At 46.9% G+C, this 18,272-nt stretch overlaps 1 protein-coding gene across 2 annotated transcripts in view; it reads right to left on the bottom strand.

Moving 5' to 3' along the window:
• The window catches only part of GNAO1 (G protein subunit alpha o1), a 146,369-nt gene that overhangs the window by 4,643 nt on the left and 123,454 nt on the right, over positions 1-18,272 (bottom strand). The window contains exons 7-8 of one of the 2 annotated variants that reach the window (XM_075101738.1): positions 13,266-13,419; positions 8,424-9,302 (exon numbers count right to left, since the gene is read on the bottom strand). The exons of the other annotated variant lie outside the window; for it this stretch is intronic. Coding sequence (XP_074957839.1) covers positions 9,115-9,302; positions 13,266-13,419 — 342 coding nt within the window. The 3' untranslated portion in view covers positions 8,424-9,114. Of the gene's footprint in view, positions 1-8,423; positions 9,303-13,265; positions 13,420-18,272 lie in introns of those variants that run through there. 2 annotated transcript variants of the gene reach the window in all.

Here is an 18,272-nt window from a genome sequence, read left to right as displayed (position 1 = left end):
GCCATTAGTGTGAAGGTGCTGCTGGGCAGGACAGATATGGCTCTCTAGGAGCTCTCAAAAATTTTCTCCATCATTAACTTGCTCTTAAAATAAACAGAAAGCCATTTCCTGCTGCTCTGCTGACAACTTTGGGAGACGCTTTAGGCAGGCCACGCACCTTTTTCATTGCTGATACCCACCCAGTTGACTACTTGAACTTGCAAAGCTTCTGGTTCAAAACCAGGGCTTAGTGAAATCCAAAGCTGCTGCCCCTGCCATGCCCCTCTCTGCAACCCCCTCCTGGGGCCGAGCCCCCCAGGTCCCAGCTTGGCTGCCTTCCGCTCACATGGGGACACCCAGCTGTATAGAAAAGACTTGCATGGTGCTGAGAGCAGCAGAAACATGCTCCGGGCAGCAAGGGTGCTTGGCAGCCTGTGAGAACGCTCCCCCTGCCCACCCCGCAGCAAACATTCCCCTCCCCCCATCCCGCCAAAATCCCTCCCTGAACCACCCCCACCCTCACCCCTTTTTTTTTTTTTTATTTTTGGAAGCATAGCAAGGTGGGGGCTCTGAACTTGTGGAAGATTCATGAGAACACACGTGTTTCCTAATGAAATGATAACCCAATTACACATTTTGGAGTTTTCCATGAATGTTTTATTAGTGAGTCATTTTATTAGCTACACTTCAACTGTAGCTTTTGCATGCAAAATTTAGCAGATGTCTGATTTCATCTTGAAAGGCTTTGAGATTACACTGTTGCTTCCTTGACAAAGAGTAGCTAGGGACGCCAAGCAGTCGCTTTCCAAAGCTTTGAGACCCCATTGGGTCCTTATCTTAAAAAACAAAACAAAAAAAACCAACAACAACAAAAAAAGCCGTATTCAGAGGGAAAACAAACCGCCACAAAAGGATGTGGCTGCTCTTGACTTGTGGCTGTTGCAAAAATGCTGGGTCTTGAGATTTTCATGGAAAGTATGAGGGTGGTTTTTTTTTTTCCTTGTTGTCCCATATATGTATTACATTTATACAAAGGACTGGTGGTGGTGGAGGAGCAGCTGAAAAGCACGTACCTGGGGGAAGGAAAATCCCACGCGTGAGGAAAAAACCCTGGTGACTTTTGAGCTCTGGGCACCCACGCAGGCATCCTGGAGGAAACTTTTTAAAATCCCCACTAAAAATTTGCAAAGAAAAATCCTTTCCCCCTCAGCCGTCAGTTTTTCTTAGAGCTGGCCTGTAATTCTGTCTGATCTGCCGACAGGACACAGGGGGATACGTGTCTGAGGATGGGTCCAGCTGAAGTTACATCACTGGAAATTGGTGAAGTCAATAGGAATAATGGTTAATTTTCCCTTGCTGAGGTTTACGGAAAATTTTCTCTTGGTTTCTTCAAGTCCTTTGCTTCTTCTATTATCTGGGCATGAAACAGATCTTTGGCTTAAACATAAAAGAACAAACTGGCGCATGTGTTATTTTAAAGGGAGGAAGAGGTGCTCCAAGTACTGTGGAATAGCGAGGATGAAAAAGCACCATTTATTGAATCAAACCAGAAATGGCTTTTTTGCCTCTGTGCTCGCAAGGCTCACGTGAAGAGGTGGCAGAAAAGAAACGCAAAGCTTGCTCCTTATAATAGATTTGCAACCAAAGAATCGGAGGAAGCAATGGGGCCGCAGGGATGCTCTACCCCAACAATGCCTGCGCTGAGCATCGCCACTGATGGCTGTTGAAAAGGCAGCCGGATGCGGGCAGCTGGACGCCAGCAAGGGGTCTGGCAGTGCCGGAGGAAAAGTGTGGACGGTCTGACATAGATACATACATGGGGGTAAGGAGACTTCAGGAGGGGAAGAGTAACTTCAAGAAGCCAAGGAACAAATAGAAACCATGGTAAAGTTGTTCTAGTTACAAACAAAGGAAAAAATTTCCTACCAAATACTTACATAAAGTTAAATTCCATTTGGTTATATCCTTTTCAAATTCCTTATTTCCAGGCGAATGAGGCTGTGGCAGATGACTGACACTCCAGGTGCATGTTGTAGACATGTGTGCACGGAGCAGATGGATGGTAAATAATGGGCTTGAGAAGCTGGACGCGCTCAAGGGAGACACAATAAAAACCCTCTCACACTAGAAAAGAGCTGGCACTTTATTAACATTTTGTAACTAATAAATACATTACCGACAGCCAATAAATTATTACAATAACTAATGCTCTATTAAACCAATGGACAGTCACTCTTCGTACAAAATTACAGTTAATATAGTTTGGGCCATCAAACATGCAGGAGAAACAATTCAGCGGGAAACCAGCAAAAGGAAAATCGTGGTGGCCTCTGGCAATCCTTCCGGAAGAAATGTGGTGGGGGCCCAGAGGCAGGGTGATGGTCACTGTTCCCATGTCGAGCAGAAGGGGGGAAAGGGAGGTAGGGGCGAATAGGGGTGAGGATATTAAATTAGGGACTGGGCTATTTGACAGGGCAATAGATGATCTTTAAAGAACCCTGGTTGCTTGCCCAGTGCCACTGGGTTACTCCAGCAGTGAAAAAGCTGGTGAGACTTGAACAATGCTGAAAACTGTGTTGTTATCCCTTGTGATCTCCTCTCCCCACCTGGAGCAGGTGATCTAGAGCTGGAGCCGCTTGCCTGTGCTACAGGACAGGATTTGATCTTGATGTTAATTTCTAAGACACTGGGTGGGAGAGGGGCCAGGGCAGTGAGCGCTGGGCCGGCTCCCAGCCGTCCGCCTCTACCCTGGGTCTGCACACAGTGCCTGCAGAGAACTGAGCTGCCCTCTCTGGGAGGTGAAGATGTTTTTGCCCTGTCCCCAACTGAGCTCCCTCCACTTTCCTTCCACTGTGGGATAGCAGCTAGGAGGCCTTGGTCCTCCTGCTCTTATTAACATATCAGTGTTTAAGGGTGGTACTTGCTCATGTTCACCAGCTAGCCTTTGCAGCATGAATAAGGAGCTCACAGACTGCTGGTTTGGACACAAGTGGTCCTGTGAGAAGTCCCTTTCCATGCCATGTTCTCAATGTAACATCTTACATAGGTCACGTACCTATATCTGTCAGCACCAATTATCTCGTGTCATTGCAGGAGCTGAGAAATGATAATATACACAAGTCTTGGGGTGCTGTAGGAGAGTGTTTCTGTCTGCTCTTTCCTCTGGGGCGGTAGAGACAAGACTGTGGTCTGCTCCTTTGTGCCACCTGGACCACATCTCTGCTTTCTCATGCATGCGTTGGAGATGCAAGTGTGTGATGGGTTTGGGTGTCTCAGGGTGATGCTCAGTAGCACCACCCCTGTTGACCTTGGCACTTCCAGCATCAGATTGTTAATGAGTGTTTTAGTCTCCTTGGAAAAGGTTGTGGAGTTTTTGGTTGTAAGCCTGAAGACAAACCTGGCCCGTGACAAAGACAGAAACACACTAGTACTAAGCTTCTCTAATCGATTTGACACATGGTCAGCTGCGTTCCCGGGAACTCAACAACAAATGTCTCCTTGGCTCCAGGAGATTTTTTGGCCACTAAATACTTGGACATGTTGCACAGGCTACGGTACAGGGTTGGTCCCTTTTACAGCATCAACTGCACAAACCCCTGTGGGGCTGTCTGCCACCCCCAGCTGAACCCCACGCCTTGTTGGGCTGCACAGTGAGGGGCTGCCCGATGCTTTATACAGCAGCGACTGGGCACACCGGGATGTTTTGGCAAAAGGACATAGCCTGTGTCCCATCCTGAGCTCTTGGACATTGCATTCCTGGCCTGAGAACAAAGTCTGTTCCCTTGCAGGCAAGCACTGGGCTCATGCCACAATTGATTAAAATAATCAGATACTTTTTAATGTACATTACAGTATAGACTACTCTCATTAATACTTTTAGTGTCCTGTAAAACAAAAATCACATGTACTGAGCAGGCACGGCAGCCTCCTCCTGAGGATGCTCTCCCCTCTGTGGAAGGACAGGCTGGCTGGCCATCCAGGAAAGCTGGCTGAAGGTAAGAAGCTAATTCTCATAAAAAACTCCTGAGAGAAATTTAGTTGGAAGAATTTCTGGGAGGGTAGTGGTGGGAAGCCGACTGACCCCTCAGTGGACCCAGCTGGGGCCCCATGGGAGGGTAGGGGCAGCAGGGACAGTCCGGTGCTGGCAGACAGAGGGGCCAGATGGCCTCACCAAGTGATCCTGCTGCCCTGCCGCTTGGCTGGGCTCCTCTAGCCGTATGTAAAAATGAGAGTGTGAACTCTATTTGCTAAAGAAAAAACTGGCCTTTGAAGCATGTGGCTGTATTTTAGTGTGTGCTTTCCCAGCACGTGTTTATTGCTAGTTCTCCTAATAAGCCCAGCTACTGCGTCCTCCCAAGGAGCATGGCGCTCTGCAGCTTATCCCTGCAGTCCCATCTACAGGCTCATTTCAAGGCCTGCCTTCTACAGGTTTCTCTATTTCACTGAAATTGTTGTTTAAATAAAGGAACTATTTGCACTTTTTTTGCTCTCACAGCTCCACACACCCAACCCTGTCATTGCCAATAAGCAAGCAGGGGGGGCTTCCATCTTTCTTTTTGCTGCTGTTTGAAGCTCATTGCAAGCTGCTAGCGCTTTCAATGCGATGCCCCTTGGATGCTGCTGCTGGATAAGTGACTTGAGTCATTAAAAACCTCCTGCATCCCAAAAAGGGCACCTTTTGCTAATTCCCACATTAACTTTGAAGTGCAGCAGGGTGTATATGTAGCTGTTTTAATTCTGTGAATCACTGTGCTTTTAAAATATGTCCCCCACACCCCAGTATGATTCCTGTTGCATCTCTACCAGTTGCAACATCCTTGCTATGTGGTGACTGCAAATTCAACCTAACTGGGGCTCTCTGAGGGTCTGGATTTGGAGCAATGCAATTGCAAAGCACAAGGGGCAATTAAGAAGAAGGCTTTTGAAAGCAGGGAATGCATTTCAAGGTCTTTTTTCTAGGCAATCACTGCAAGGACTGCCAGTGTTTAGGAAAAAGCATGGGGCAAAAAATTGCCTGCAGAAGGCACATCTGTCAGAAAAGGCTTGGGAGGATGCTAAAAGCCAGTGGTGATTAATGCTTTGGCAGGCATTCTGGAGACAAAAATCTATACAAGGCCATCAAGCAGGAGAAATAGTAGTGTTTAACACTGGAAGCATTTCATCTTCCAAATGCTGTTTCCAGCCGTTGCCACTGAATCCTCACGACACTTGTGTGAGGGAGGGAATGTCAGCAGCAGCTGCTGAAATGAAGCTTTAGAAATACAGTATGCCAAAGAAATTGAAAGAAAAGGCTCTGTCTGTCAACATTTCTTCTTCTTTTTCTCCCTTTTCTCCCCGTTGAGCACCAGCCGTTGATCATCACCAATGTCCTGGGGAAACAGCTGGAGCTGGGGCAGGAGGTGGTTTGGACCTCCCTGCCAGCACGGCCAGGTGTGAGTTACCTGAATCCAGCCTGGAGTGTGGCACAAGTGCACTAAGCTAGGACCGGTGACTCAGCTGTATCTGATAGAGTTTGGGACTGGGTTAATTTAAACGGTCTTTACCAAAATATTCCTGTGTGCTTTATGCTGGGAACTCCTGAAGCCTTGGCTTGGTGCTGCCCTCACTGGGAACAGCTTCTGTTACTTATTCACTCAGATAAAATGTCTCCCACAGCAAGGGGTGGGAACAGAAAACCTCCAAACTTCTAGCGCTGCTGATCAAATCCTTCTGAAACAGCTTAATAAAGACCTGCCTCGCTGCCAGCACAAGTCATGAGTGCACCACTGCACACAGCTCTGGTGCTTCACTGTAGGTCTAATTGTTACATACCAAATGCAACCAACACGCAGCTTTTCAGCCCTTACTTTGACCTCAACACACATTTGAACTCTAGGTGTTACTGGTGGGACTTGGTCACCTACACAAGACAAGCTCCAGGAGCATCCCTCTGCATCCCGCCAGCTAACTCCCTGCCCCCTCTGCAGTAGAAGCACCATCCCATCACCATCATGCACTGTGCTGAAAAGCAAAGTGAGGGACTGTGCTAACTCAATGACCTCAGACAGCAGCCTAAATTTCACCTGGGGTAAAATGACCTCTGTGATCAGCTGGGGGTATGCCAGCAGAAAGCTTGTCTTGGGCTCAAGGGGAAGCTTGGGAGGGGTGGATCTCAGTCCTGCATATTTCTTTTTCACATTGCCTATTTATGCACTCAACTCCTCTTCCTGCAAAAACAAACAGGTTAGTTGCTTTTTACTGTCATTCCCTTGACTTTAGTCTTCAGGGACTAGAGCTCAACATGCACATAACTCTTTTCAGGGTGGGGCATCTGGCTGGTCCCTTCCAAGCAACCAGAGAACTGGGCAGGTGCTTCCCACTGTAAATCCTTTCTTTGAAAATCCTTCCCATTGACTCTGAAAATCATAAGCTAAACCAAATACAGTTAAATGCACAGGCCTTGTGGTCAGTGTTCCTTTGGTTTATGGTTGTACAGCAGAGTGTGTTGACATTAAATGGAGCTGGGAGAGGGGCTGGGACCTGGGAAAACAAGACATGTGGGTGGGATGTGGCATGAGGAGCAGAGAGGGTCTCCTGGCTTTGCTGGCTGGCTAGCTCTCTGTGGGAGCTGATGCTGCCAGAGGTATTTTAAGGCTGAGATGGTGAAGAGAAAGGTGGGTACTCCCTTGGGCCAGAGCAGGGGAGGCAGAGACCTGGTGTTATTGCTGTTAGTGTGCAGCAGAGCAGCAGTGGGTCCTCACTGTACAATACTAAATACAGTTTTATAATTTTACACTATTTAGGTGGTTACTGGCACAGCTGCCAATCAAGCTGGGTTGTGAGCTGGTTACATGGGTGAGAGCCACCTTGTTCTCCTCCACAGGCATCCCCTGTTTGCCCCACAGTGCTCCTGCTCACACCCCTGGCTGGGGTTTTGTCATGGATGTCCCACAAATGCTGCCCAGCAGAGTGCAACATCTGATGGGGATTCTCCTCTGCCTCCCAGGTGCCCTTCTCTTCCCATCCTCCCTGCTGCCTCGACCTGCCTCATCTCCCTTCTGCAACTTCTGTCCCAAACTGCCCTCCCCAAGCCTCTCCCACCAGTCCTTTCTATACCATGCCACTGGACCTGCTCCTCTCCCTGCCTCCCTTTGCCTTTGGCCTGTGCTGCTTTGGGCTGCTCTCACACCATCTCTCCTAGATGGGCACAGCGAGAAAAGAGATATTGGCCCTCTCCGGCATGGCACTGGAGAAAACTCAGACCTCCTGAGACCTGAAAGACACCCCTAGCCCGGGCTCCCAAGAGAGGACAGCTGAACTTGTGGCTGGCCTGGAAAGACTCACATTTTCCAGAACTATGGACTTCTCAGAGAGGCAGAGAAGAGGCAGGGATCACTGTTGGCTACCTGCCCCCAGGTGCCATGCTGAGTGGGACCTTGGAGGTGGCTGTCTCACCCAGCTACCAAACAAGCTTTCAGGGTGGACTTCTAAGGGTCCCTCCATTCTCCCAGAGGTGACACCCCAACTCTCATACTCCCCTCTACCTTCACCCCAACAGCACCCAGAGCTCCTGGTGATGGGAGACAGGTGGCCACACATACCCCAGCCCAGCTGCATTTGTCCTCTCCTTTGTGCCCCCACATTTTGATCTGCTGAGTGCTACCCTTGCCCTTTCCACACCTCTCCCCCTGCCCTTCCTTCCTCCCTCCCTCCTCTCTCTTCCTTGCACTTTTCCTTCCTACTCCATCACTTGGCTCTAATCAGCTCCCTGAGCCTTCCCTTGCAACTACATGGCTAATATAAACCATCTCTCTCGCTTTAGGTACTGGTGAAGAGATGCCCTGACTTGAGACACTGAAACAGGAGCTGCCTCTCCTGTACGTCCAGGCAGAAGATGACACAGGCAAGCTACTTGCTTCCACTTGGCCAAGGAGGCTCAGAGTGCAAGGCTGGGCTTCTCAAGGGTATTTCGATGCCCAAGGTGTGATAAAGAGCCACGAGGCTCCTGCAGACCCTGCTATCACCCAAGCATGGTTATGTCTCCCAAAGCACCTCTCTCCATTTCAGGTACTTGAAGGTCAAACCCTGGCTACGAGAAGCCAGGGCTAAATATTTTTGCTGCACTGCCAGTGTTTTAGGGCCAAGGTTTGGAAAGAGATGCCGCATGTTTGCAGGAGCATCAGTTGTGCTGAAATCACAAGGCTGGGAGGTGCTTTGGGAAAGGTTTCTAGGTACCCAGGCTGGCATCCTCGCCAGGACGCTCCCATGCACAGGGTCCCCCTCAGCACATCATCCATCCCCGGGGCATCCTTGCTGCCTATGCTCCAGGGGTCCATGCCCAGCTGCCACCAGCGCCGCTCAGCCCAGCAGCTCTGTGGCATCCAGCGAAGCGCCTCAGAAACGGGTTACTGAAACCACTAGACATATTTTAACATTAATTTTGAAAAACTTGAGGTAAAGCTGTTACCGGTAACAAATGCATTTAGACAAGGCTTAGTAGGCTTTGTTACTGTGTCCGTCTTACTCGGACACCAGCAGAACTCGATATGGCTGTTTACTTGTTCAAATAGCTGTCTGGAAAAAAGGAGAATATACAAATCCAAGCTGCAGCAGCTGTGTTCGACACTGACCAACTTTGGGGTAGGAACTGGAGCTGTACGGTACCCTCAAAACGATCCCATTGTATCTAGCACTTTCCAAAGAAATAGTATTTTAAAAAAAAAAGATAAATAACCAGGAGAATTAAAAATATCCCTTAATTTCAAGGGAAAAAAGTTTCGGTTCCAAACTACACTGTTGCTGATCAGTATTTTAAGGCTTTGATTTTTCCTTTTTTTAAAACTGAAGTATTTTTGTCTTTTGGCATTTGAAATGCACTTTGTGGGAAACACGCTGGCTCCCTCTACAGCACTGTGAATTGGAACGGAGGAGTAGAACAAGGCAGCAAGGGAATGAACCAAAAATAAACCAAAATAAAATAAAATAGGGCTGGGGAAAGCAGACCTTGCTGCAAAGTTTTCTGGGATGGGCGGAAGGATTTATGTATTTCTTCCTCATCATCTTCTGAGGAGGAGGAAAAAAGAAAGAGAGAGGACCTGCCCGCGGGACTGGAGGATGCTCCCGGTGGGCGTGATGAGAGGAGGAGAGGAGAGGGCTTTAGTAGAGTCCGCATCCCCGCAGGTTGTTGGCGATGATGACATCTGTGACGGCATCGAAGACAAACTGGATGTTGTTGGTGTCGGTGGCGCAGGTGATGTGCGTGTAGATCTCCTTGTTGGGGGACTTGTTCTTGCTCTCATACTGAGCCTGGATGTAAGCCACCGCCTCCGTGAAAGAGTTGGGGCCTATAAGAGAGCCGAGACGAAAGGAAAAAGAGTGGGTTAAAGAAATCCTGTAACCTTAAATCTGTAGGGTGTCTGCAAGCACCCCATTGCATGTACATAGGGAGCTTGTACAGGGCTGCTGCAACCCAGCCACCTCATTTCCATCTCAGGGACTGGCACTATTACTAGCCAGGGTTGCTGCAAGGGAGGAGATGCTCTCTGACTGTCAGCTCAGCTGTATTTTTATTCTGAGTTGCTGTTTATAGTCTACAGAGATGAAATGGATGAGGGAACGGAGTGTTAAACAGGCTATGATGGGAAAACCAGAAGAAATTCCACATAATGCTGACAAAAAAGAGAAAAAAACTGCCAGGAATGCAGTAAATGCTTGACCTAGCGCAAAGGCTTAGCTTTTTTCCTTTTTTAGATTTTTTGATTAAAGTTTCAGCTTTTGATGGAAAAGAGGAGCTAAGATGTTCATGCATTGAGGGCAGTATTGGTAATCATGCCCTCCTTTCCCTGAATGAGAAAAGGACATGAAAAGATCCAGCCTCTGTTACAGGGCAAAGTGGGGTTTTCTCAAACCAAATACAAAAAAGTGAACACAAAATGTCCCTCTTTTTGAGAAATTAGGATCACAGTACCCTCTGCTAGAGCTGTGGCTAAAACTGCACCATGAGGAGTTTCTTGTTTTGATGTGTAGAGATGTCTGTGCCAAACCTTATTAACCATCAGGCTTTGTGTTAAAAAAGCTTAAGTGAACTCATGCAAAAGAGCAGCTCCTTTCTCACCTGGTTGGCCTTGACATGGCTCACACACACAGGCCCACTCCGGCACCTGCTTAGGTCTGATAAGCTCGGTTCCTCTGGCTGGTCTGGAGTGCAGCCCTCCAGCACTGCTCGGTACTGCCGGGTGCCAGTGTCCCGTGAGCCCTGGAGGGCTCTACATGGGTAACACTGTTAATGCTCTCAGATTCCTCTGCCTCCATGATGCTTTACTGATGGGAAATGTTATCTGCTAGAGAGAAGCTTACTTGGGCTTGAGATTTGCTGTGGTTGAGGGCAGCTGATCTGGGAAACAGCTTGCATTTACATGTACCTGCATTGCTAGTTGAAGACACAAGTTCATAAATACCATGAGACTTGAGGATGTGCTTAAAGTAAGACAAGCAGAATGTTGCTAGGAGCAGGTTCTTGCATGAAGACTTGTGTAAAGAATTTGAGAACAGTTCCACTTGCTGTGTACCACCAGAAGGGTATTTTATAAAAAGGAAGTTGATTGTTCAAAGGCATGAGGATTTAGATGCTGGATTCCTTCTGGGAGAGCAGGGAATGCCTATTTGGTTTAAAACATGCCCTGGATTCTGCTGCTGCTTTGCTAAGTATTGTGGATTAGTTAAAAGCATGAGTGAATTAAGGGGATGGAAACAGTCAGTGCTCCAGCATACTGCAAGCAAATTTGTGGATGCAGTCTTCTAATAATTCTCTGTCAGCAGGACTAATGGACATTAGAAACTTCATTTTATTAAAAGCATTCTGTGGAACCTACTTGTGATGTTGAAAGTCTGCCTGTTTGATTTATAGGCTTTCATCAAATAATTTTTTTTAACTCCAGGGCAACTTTCTAATAATGCTGCTTTTTTCACAGGGCCACAAGGGCTTCATCCTCTGTGCTGCGGTCAGCAAAGCAGGGGTGAGTAAGTTTAAGTGTGTCCTTAGGTCTAAAGTCTGGCCTTAACATTAGCATGAACTAACTTCCAACTTCTAATGGTGTTGCTGAACGTCTGGGGTGAGATATTCTTCACCTCTGATTCAGATCCCTGTTGGATCAGTGGAAGGACTTTCAGCCTTCAGACTTCCAGTCCTCTCTGATGACATGAGCGAGGCAAAAGGTCTGTGGAGGGTCCCTTGCATTTTGATAATTCCCAGCTTCCAGAACAGCACCTCGACAGAATTGAGAGTATGTTTGGCGTACTCTGAGACTTGGGGATGACTGGTTTGGTTCACTTGGGGTTGAAGTGCTCCAGAAACAAGCTATATTTGTTTTCCTCTGCGTAGTCAGATGAGAGCTTAGCTACATGTGTACAAGGCTCTGCCTCCCCACTGAACTCCTCTCTTGGGCTGGGATAGGTTGGGAAGGAAAAGTGATAACTAAACTGACATTTCTTCTTGTTCTAGTCTCTCTGCCGTCAGAGATATGTAAGAATATTATTTCAGAGTGGGTTTACTGGGAGACTTCGGTGAAGATCCACAAAACCAGGTCCACAAAATGTGATCAGGAATGAGCGAAAGGTGCAGGTTTGCTTCACATAGGAAAGGGAAAATGGAGGAGGGGATGATATAAGTCTTCTGGTATAGAGAAGCACTGCTATAAAGAGGATGGTGATTAACAGCTTTACAAGCCATCCAAAAGACAGAAAGCAGCAATCTAATTTGCAACCAGAAAAATTTGGGGTTGGCATTATTGTGAGATTTCAACTGTAAAGACTGTGGAATTTCCACTATTAGATCTTTTCAGACAAACATTTCATGCTTATGTTGGTTCTGTTTGGACCAAGTGGACGAGTAGATGGCTGAAATGTGTTGGTAGTAACAAATATCCAAATCTTCCCTGGAGAGGAAGCTTGCAGGTGTTCTTCTAAATTCAGATGGAGTCATTCAGCTCTGTGGTCATAGACCATTCAGCCCAAAGCAGCAACGATGGCTCACTTTTGCATATTCACAGTGAAAAATCAAGTGCTCAGAGATAGGAAGCTCTGGTTAATAATTTGTTGGCCTGCCCAGAGATGTGACACTCTTGGTACTGCTGGTTCACAACTATGTTTTCTGACAAAGAGATCTGCTTCTCTGTCTGTCGGCTAGATTCATCTGGATGTCTCTGGTGAGCTTAAATAATTCATGACGATAAAAGTTTATTTTTATGCTGTCTCGGAATGGTAATGAGGGTTTGTGGAAGCTGGCAAGATACAGCGGGAAGCAGTGGGCTGCAGCTGCAGCCTTTGCACGGGTGATGTATTCTCATCATTAGCAGGTCAGATGCCAGGCAGCCAGCAGAAGCGAGGGCTTCTTGCACACTGCCCCGTTGCAGAGCCTCTGCTCTGATGTCCAAGTATCACTAAGGCCTCCTTGTCCCCTGCCAAGCTCAGAGCACAGCTTGCCATGGCTCTTCCCTGACTGCAGTATGGGTTAAGAGGTGTGGGTGGCCAGTGCCCGAGAAAATCAAGTGCCTTGTTTTCTATCTGCATTTAACTGGAAGCGTTTCCATGTCCAGGTTTGATGTCAGCAAGCCTGAGAGCGAAACTGGGGACCTCCTAAAATAACATGATAAAAATTTACAGCTTGAGCTAAAGCAGCCAAGCTGCGGGACCTGCTGTCTGCACGCTGGAGGGCTGATTCTGCAGCTCCTTGGTGCCTGGCAGTGGGGCAGTGGTCAGGAACCATAGAGAGATCCTGGTTGTGGTCAGCCAGGACCCACAGGGGAACGTGATGGGTTATGGAACAGCAAAGCTGGACTCCAGCTGAGGACAGCCTAACAAACCCCATGTGCTGATCTCCCAGAGACCAGATACCCATTTGTAATAGTTAAGCTCACTGCATCTTTCTGAGAGCCCTGCAAGAGGGTTCATGTTCCTGAGCAATGCTGGGAACCAGGGTGTGGGTTTAGGGAGAGTGCTGCCAGACCCACACCTGCAGGTGTTGGCTTGGCATTGAAACTGCCCATGGGGCAGAAATCAAACACCTTGCTCAGTGGTGGCGGCCCTTTGCTGGCAAAGAACTTGGGTTTAAGTCATCCTCATGCTTTAAGTGGACCACTAAACATGGTGGGCATGATCCTATGGCATTTATTGAAATCAAACTTGCAGGGAAGTAAATGGGAGCTCTAGTTATGCATTTTTAGCCTTGATACACCACAGTATCAGCCTGCATGGGAAATGCTCCCTGATCCCTTTGCTATGCATTCCTGTACAGCCAGCTTTCTCATTACCTGTATACTCAGGAAAGCAGATAGTCAGTGGAGATTTCTTAATTTTCTCCTCAAATATGTCCTTCTTGTTTAGAAAGAGGATGATAGATGTATCTGTGAACCATTTGTTGTTGCAGATGCTGTCAAAAAGCTTCAGTGATTCGTGCATGCGGTTCTGCAACAGAAAGGAGAGACGACATCAGGCCAAAGATGGCAACTTGGGGATGTTCAACATGTAGGGAAATCTAAAACAACTAAATTAAGAAGGAAAATAAAAAAAGAGAAAAGCTACGATATACATGATAAATTTATGTATACCTACAGCTGAACGTATATATACACAGATGCAATCCCTATAACATTTGACATACAGTTAGTAACTTAAGGGCATTTAACTATACAGAGCTGTTTTGATTTTGCATAGCATATAATTTACAGGATCCCAGCTCATAGAAATCGTCATGCACCATGCATGGATGGGGAGTTACTTTTGCCCTTTGATCAGATTTATGTGTTGGTGTAGCTCATGCAGATTTTCTAAAATGTTTTATTAATGTTTAAATTTTTCTTTTTAACTTTCTCGAGTTTGTGTGGCACACAACTGGCTGGATACATTAACCAAGGACTGGTAAATCCTTGAATTAATCTAGAGTTGGAAGCAGACATCGAGGTGACATAATTTTGGAAATGACCTTGCCGTGACCTTTGCCTGGTTTTGTTATTTTGTTTAGTGTTGTTGTCTGTTGTTGGGCTTTTAATTTTTGTAATTTTTTTTTTAGTTGTCTTGGAAGATGGCTCAACAGAAAGTGTCTGGCAGAGAGGAAAAAAAACCAGAAAAAGGAAGAGGAAATAGTATAAAAAGGAAAAATGTAACAAAGGGCATCTAAGACAAACCAGACTAGAAGTCAGGCAGCTACCATGGATGTTAGCTCATGCCTCTAGAAGATTAGCTACTTGCCAGCAGAAGAGCCATACATTCAAATGCACGCACAGCGAGAAGTCAGCATTTTGGTTATAGGTCATGCAAAAAAAACAACACAGGAAAGGAGAGAGATAAGAGGAATATAAAAATAGACCAGTTAGAGAGTTGAAAAGTCCGCCACATGGTTTTATGGTGGTGGAAAGAGCTCACGGCAAAGTCAACCAAGTGTCATGTTCCCTGCTGCTTTCAACTCTCAACTCAGTTTTTCTTTTTTTTTTCTCGGTTCAAGAGAAGCTTCATACCTGCCAAATTTGGTTGGTCTCTCAAATGCTCATTTTTTGGCCTTTGTTTGGCTAGATAAGGTCAGACGGCCGAGGAAAAGCTGTGAAGGTGCCGAGGCTGGCGATGGTTGGCGCGCGAGGCCGACGCCGGAGTGCGCACGCCGATCGCGTGGCCATCTCTCAGCCGGGAGCCGGGTAGCGGAGAGAGCAGGCACGGTGAGGACGAAGCACACCCAAGAGTCAGGGGATTATCAAAGGCAAAGCATGGTACAGACCGGACCGGCTCCTCGGCTTTTCCCAGTGGCATCTCCTTGGGACAGCACTCCCCAAACCCACTAGTGCACATACGAGACTTGTTACAGCAACCGCAGGAGATATGCTAGAGAGAACAGGGCTGCATGGTCTTGTTGCCGGAGGGCTTTTTGGGGAGGGTGCAGCATGTCTGTTCCTCCCTGCCCCGGATTTGGAAATTCGGAGTGGTGCAGGAGACAGTCGGGGGCTTTCACCCCTCTCCTGCTCTGTTTCATGCCCGCGCTGGCAGCATAATTGAGCCCAGCACTTTACAGATTAACGCTTTCCTTTTCATTGATATACTTTAGCTGCTGCTGCTGAATGTTATATTTAGATAAAAGTGGCTCTGTGGATGAAGGAAACATCCGCTCTGACCCAGAGTGAAACAGGATGCACCCGATTTGCTTTACTGTATACCACACGCTTTGTTACCAGCCTTGAAATGACCAAGCATCTCCCCACCGTGCAGTACCAACACATGGGGAAGATGCAATCATGTACAAATAAGTGCAAAAATGCATTTACTTATTGGGTCTCAGTTGCAAGATGTTCGCTTATCTGGATCATCCCGTGTCTGTATGCTGTTTTTTGCTAACCCAGTTTGTACTGGCTGGTGTGGGAGCCCCAGAGCAAAGCTCCTCTTTGCTACTTGTGGTGTCAAAATTGTAACCACGTAGAAACCTGCAAAGGTTTTGTAGAAGAGATCCTTGACTACCCAGAGCCTTTGGGAGGAGAGAAGAAAGTGGAGGGTGATCAGGGGAACAGAAAGCAAATATAATTAACTGTTTTATAAGCAGGGTCCCTCACAGAACATTTTTAATGACATTGTTATCACCCTTGCTGATTTAAAACAAAAGCATGGAGAAACATATGAACGCTGCTCGTGGGTTAAACCAGTACCTCATCTGCAGTAGCCATAGCCTGGAGGTCACCGTACTTACCGTGCTGCACCTCGCCAGCCCCATACCACGCTGCGCAGTCCCGGTGGGGAGCAGCGGTGTGCAATTGTGCCTTGTGGCATGGGAAGCGGGATGGGTGACATTGGTTTTGGTTAAGAAATAGAAGCTGAGGACCTCTCCTGAGCTGGGCTTTGCAGTTAGGTGAAGCTGACTTTCCTACAGTAGCAAGACTACATAAGGATCCTACAGAAATCTTTCTGCTTCACTTACATGGTTTGATTAATTTGTGTTAATACCTGTTAGGAAATGAGAGTGTTCCCAAGAAACAGTGACTCTTAGCGTCCAGTTGTAACCAGAATATACACACAGCACAAACCAATACATCCCTGTAGAAAATAAGAGTTACAATAAAAATCCTCTATTCCTTTCCAATTCCAGAAACAAGTTTCGAAGCTTCCTAAGGCTGCCTAATCTGGATTTCTGGTCTAGAGACCATGTTGCTTTTCCCCCCAGCTCTGCTGGTTAGGTGAGTAAATATAACCTCTGCTCTGCCTACTCCTCCTTATTTATCTGGGAAAGGTTCTAGTTTTAAAATCCACCTTCTCCTTCCCCATCACTAAAGATAAGAAAGACATTATTCAAAAGCAAGGAAATGCTTTCCATGAGTGGCAACGGTGCAGAGCAATAGCCTGGTGAGCAGGTACAGATGCTCCTGTTGCCGTACATTGGTGCCATGTGGGAAATGCTGTCACATCCCAGGAGGGCTCCCGGGAGCCCATGCATGGACGCAAGCTATTCTGGTGCTGGCTAACATCGGGAATGCCTTGCTGCCTCCCTCTCCCTTCCCTTCCCCACTGTTATTAGTTTAATAGACGTCTGTAGAAGACCTCCAATAGCTCAGGCAGGCCTTGGCTGAGATGTGAGGAAGGGGAGGCGGTCTCCGGGTACCACGTGTAAAAGGAGGATTGAGAAGTTGAGGCCTCCTCCTACCAGTAAATCCACAGTGAAAGACCTTTTTAGTCCCTTAAAGCTTCCCCAAGTCCCCTCTCAGAAGCACCCATGCTGCTGTGATGGGGCAGACGTGTCCACTCCGCTTGGAGGCATTAAAGATCACATTTCTCATACTTTTATATGAAGTGATATAAATTACTTCACCTGCTTTTGGACGCATTCTGCTGCCTTTTCCTAATTTATGTTGGGTCTATCGATAAGGGAATGGCTCTTGAAAAATTGGCTTCTTAATGTCACTTCCTATTTCAAAATCAGTATTTTAAATCCTTACGCCTGCAAATGCTTTACACCCCAACACAGAAAGCAGCCTCACCAGCCACATTACACAGGAATAACCACTTGCCCATACAAATTAAAAGTCCGTTTAACTTTTCCTGTGCAGGACAAGAGACAGGATTGCTTGTAGCCGAGTTCAGAAGTCATTGCAGAACCATGTTCCCATTGCTGATGTGAAGGGCAAGCAGTTTTCTACTGAGCATGAGGGAGAAAAGACACTATGGTCAAGACTCTACCCAGGCAGAAACACACTCATAAACCCCATTTTCCACCAAAGCATGGGAGGAGACCTGGTTATTTCTGCAACCCATGGTTGATGCAATCTTTTTTGTTTTCCCTGATGATTAAGTGCTAACTGTCATGAGAACTATAAGGACACTGATGGTTACCTAAGCACAGAAACTACATATTCCCCTCCTGCTTATATTTCCTAAGATGCCCAAGCCACTTCCAGTTGCTTTGTCACTCCTAAGGTAATTTCTGAGTGCTACAGTTCAATTTTCCTTGCCCAATGACAGCAGAGAGGGCATGCTAACCAGGTCATGCAATGAAATATGAACCAAAAGGCCAACACTAATGCACACCAAGGGTCACCAGCACAGCGCCTTAAACCCATCCCATGCTCAGCAACAGGGACATGAAAAATACTTGCATGTCTTGGCTAGATGGGATGACCTAAATATCTTAGATTCAGAGGCAGCAACATGAAGTATGAACATCTCCCTCTCTTGCTGTGACTCCTTTGAATTTGTGAGGAAAAAAACCAAAAAGAATAGCCTCGGTTCCCACAACGGGTTTCATGCCATTGCTGCCTTTTTAAAAATTCTACTAGCAATTCCATTTAGAAGGAACAACACAAATCTACCTTTGCTAATCGTCTTCTCTGGTTTTACCAATTAATATGACTGCTGTCCCTCTCTCCTCCCAGATTACAGATCTGAGGCTTTTCCTCCTGTAACTTCTGCTTATGAAACATAAAGATAAGTCACAAATGAGACAAAATAGCCTCATTATGCAAAGACATAATCCATGGAGTTGTTCAGTCAGTTAAAGCAGGATGGTTCCACTGTGTACAAATACAGCAGAGAGCCCTGCAACTCCTTGTGATGGACTTGGTAAAGGCAGGCGCAGAGGCACATGTAACATCTTGAAGACAGTGTCTTGTGAGTTGGCAGAGGGTGTAATTTTGCCTTGTGAGCTCTAGCTGTGGGTTGTTGGGCAGCAATGGGACTGGTGAGAGCACTGCTTGAATTCCCCTGTAGGTTTGCTCCTCTACCCTGGGAGCCAGGCATGCAGGGAAGCAGTTTAGATCTGCCAACAGCAGTGTAAGAAAGTGTCTGGGGCAATG

The sequence above is a fragment of the Phalacrocorax aristotelis genome, chromosome 8 (assembly GCF_949628215.1).
Source record: "Phalacrocorax aristotelis chromosome 8, bGulAri2.1, whole genome shotgun sequence".
In the NCBI taxonomy this organism is placed as follows: Eukaryota; Metazoa; Chordata; class Aves; order Suliformes; family Phalacrocoracidae; genus Phalacrocorax; species Phalacrocorax aristotelis.
The sequence above is the reverse complement of the archived record's forward strand: the minus strand, read 5'-3'. Positions and strand labels throughout refer to the sequence as shown.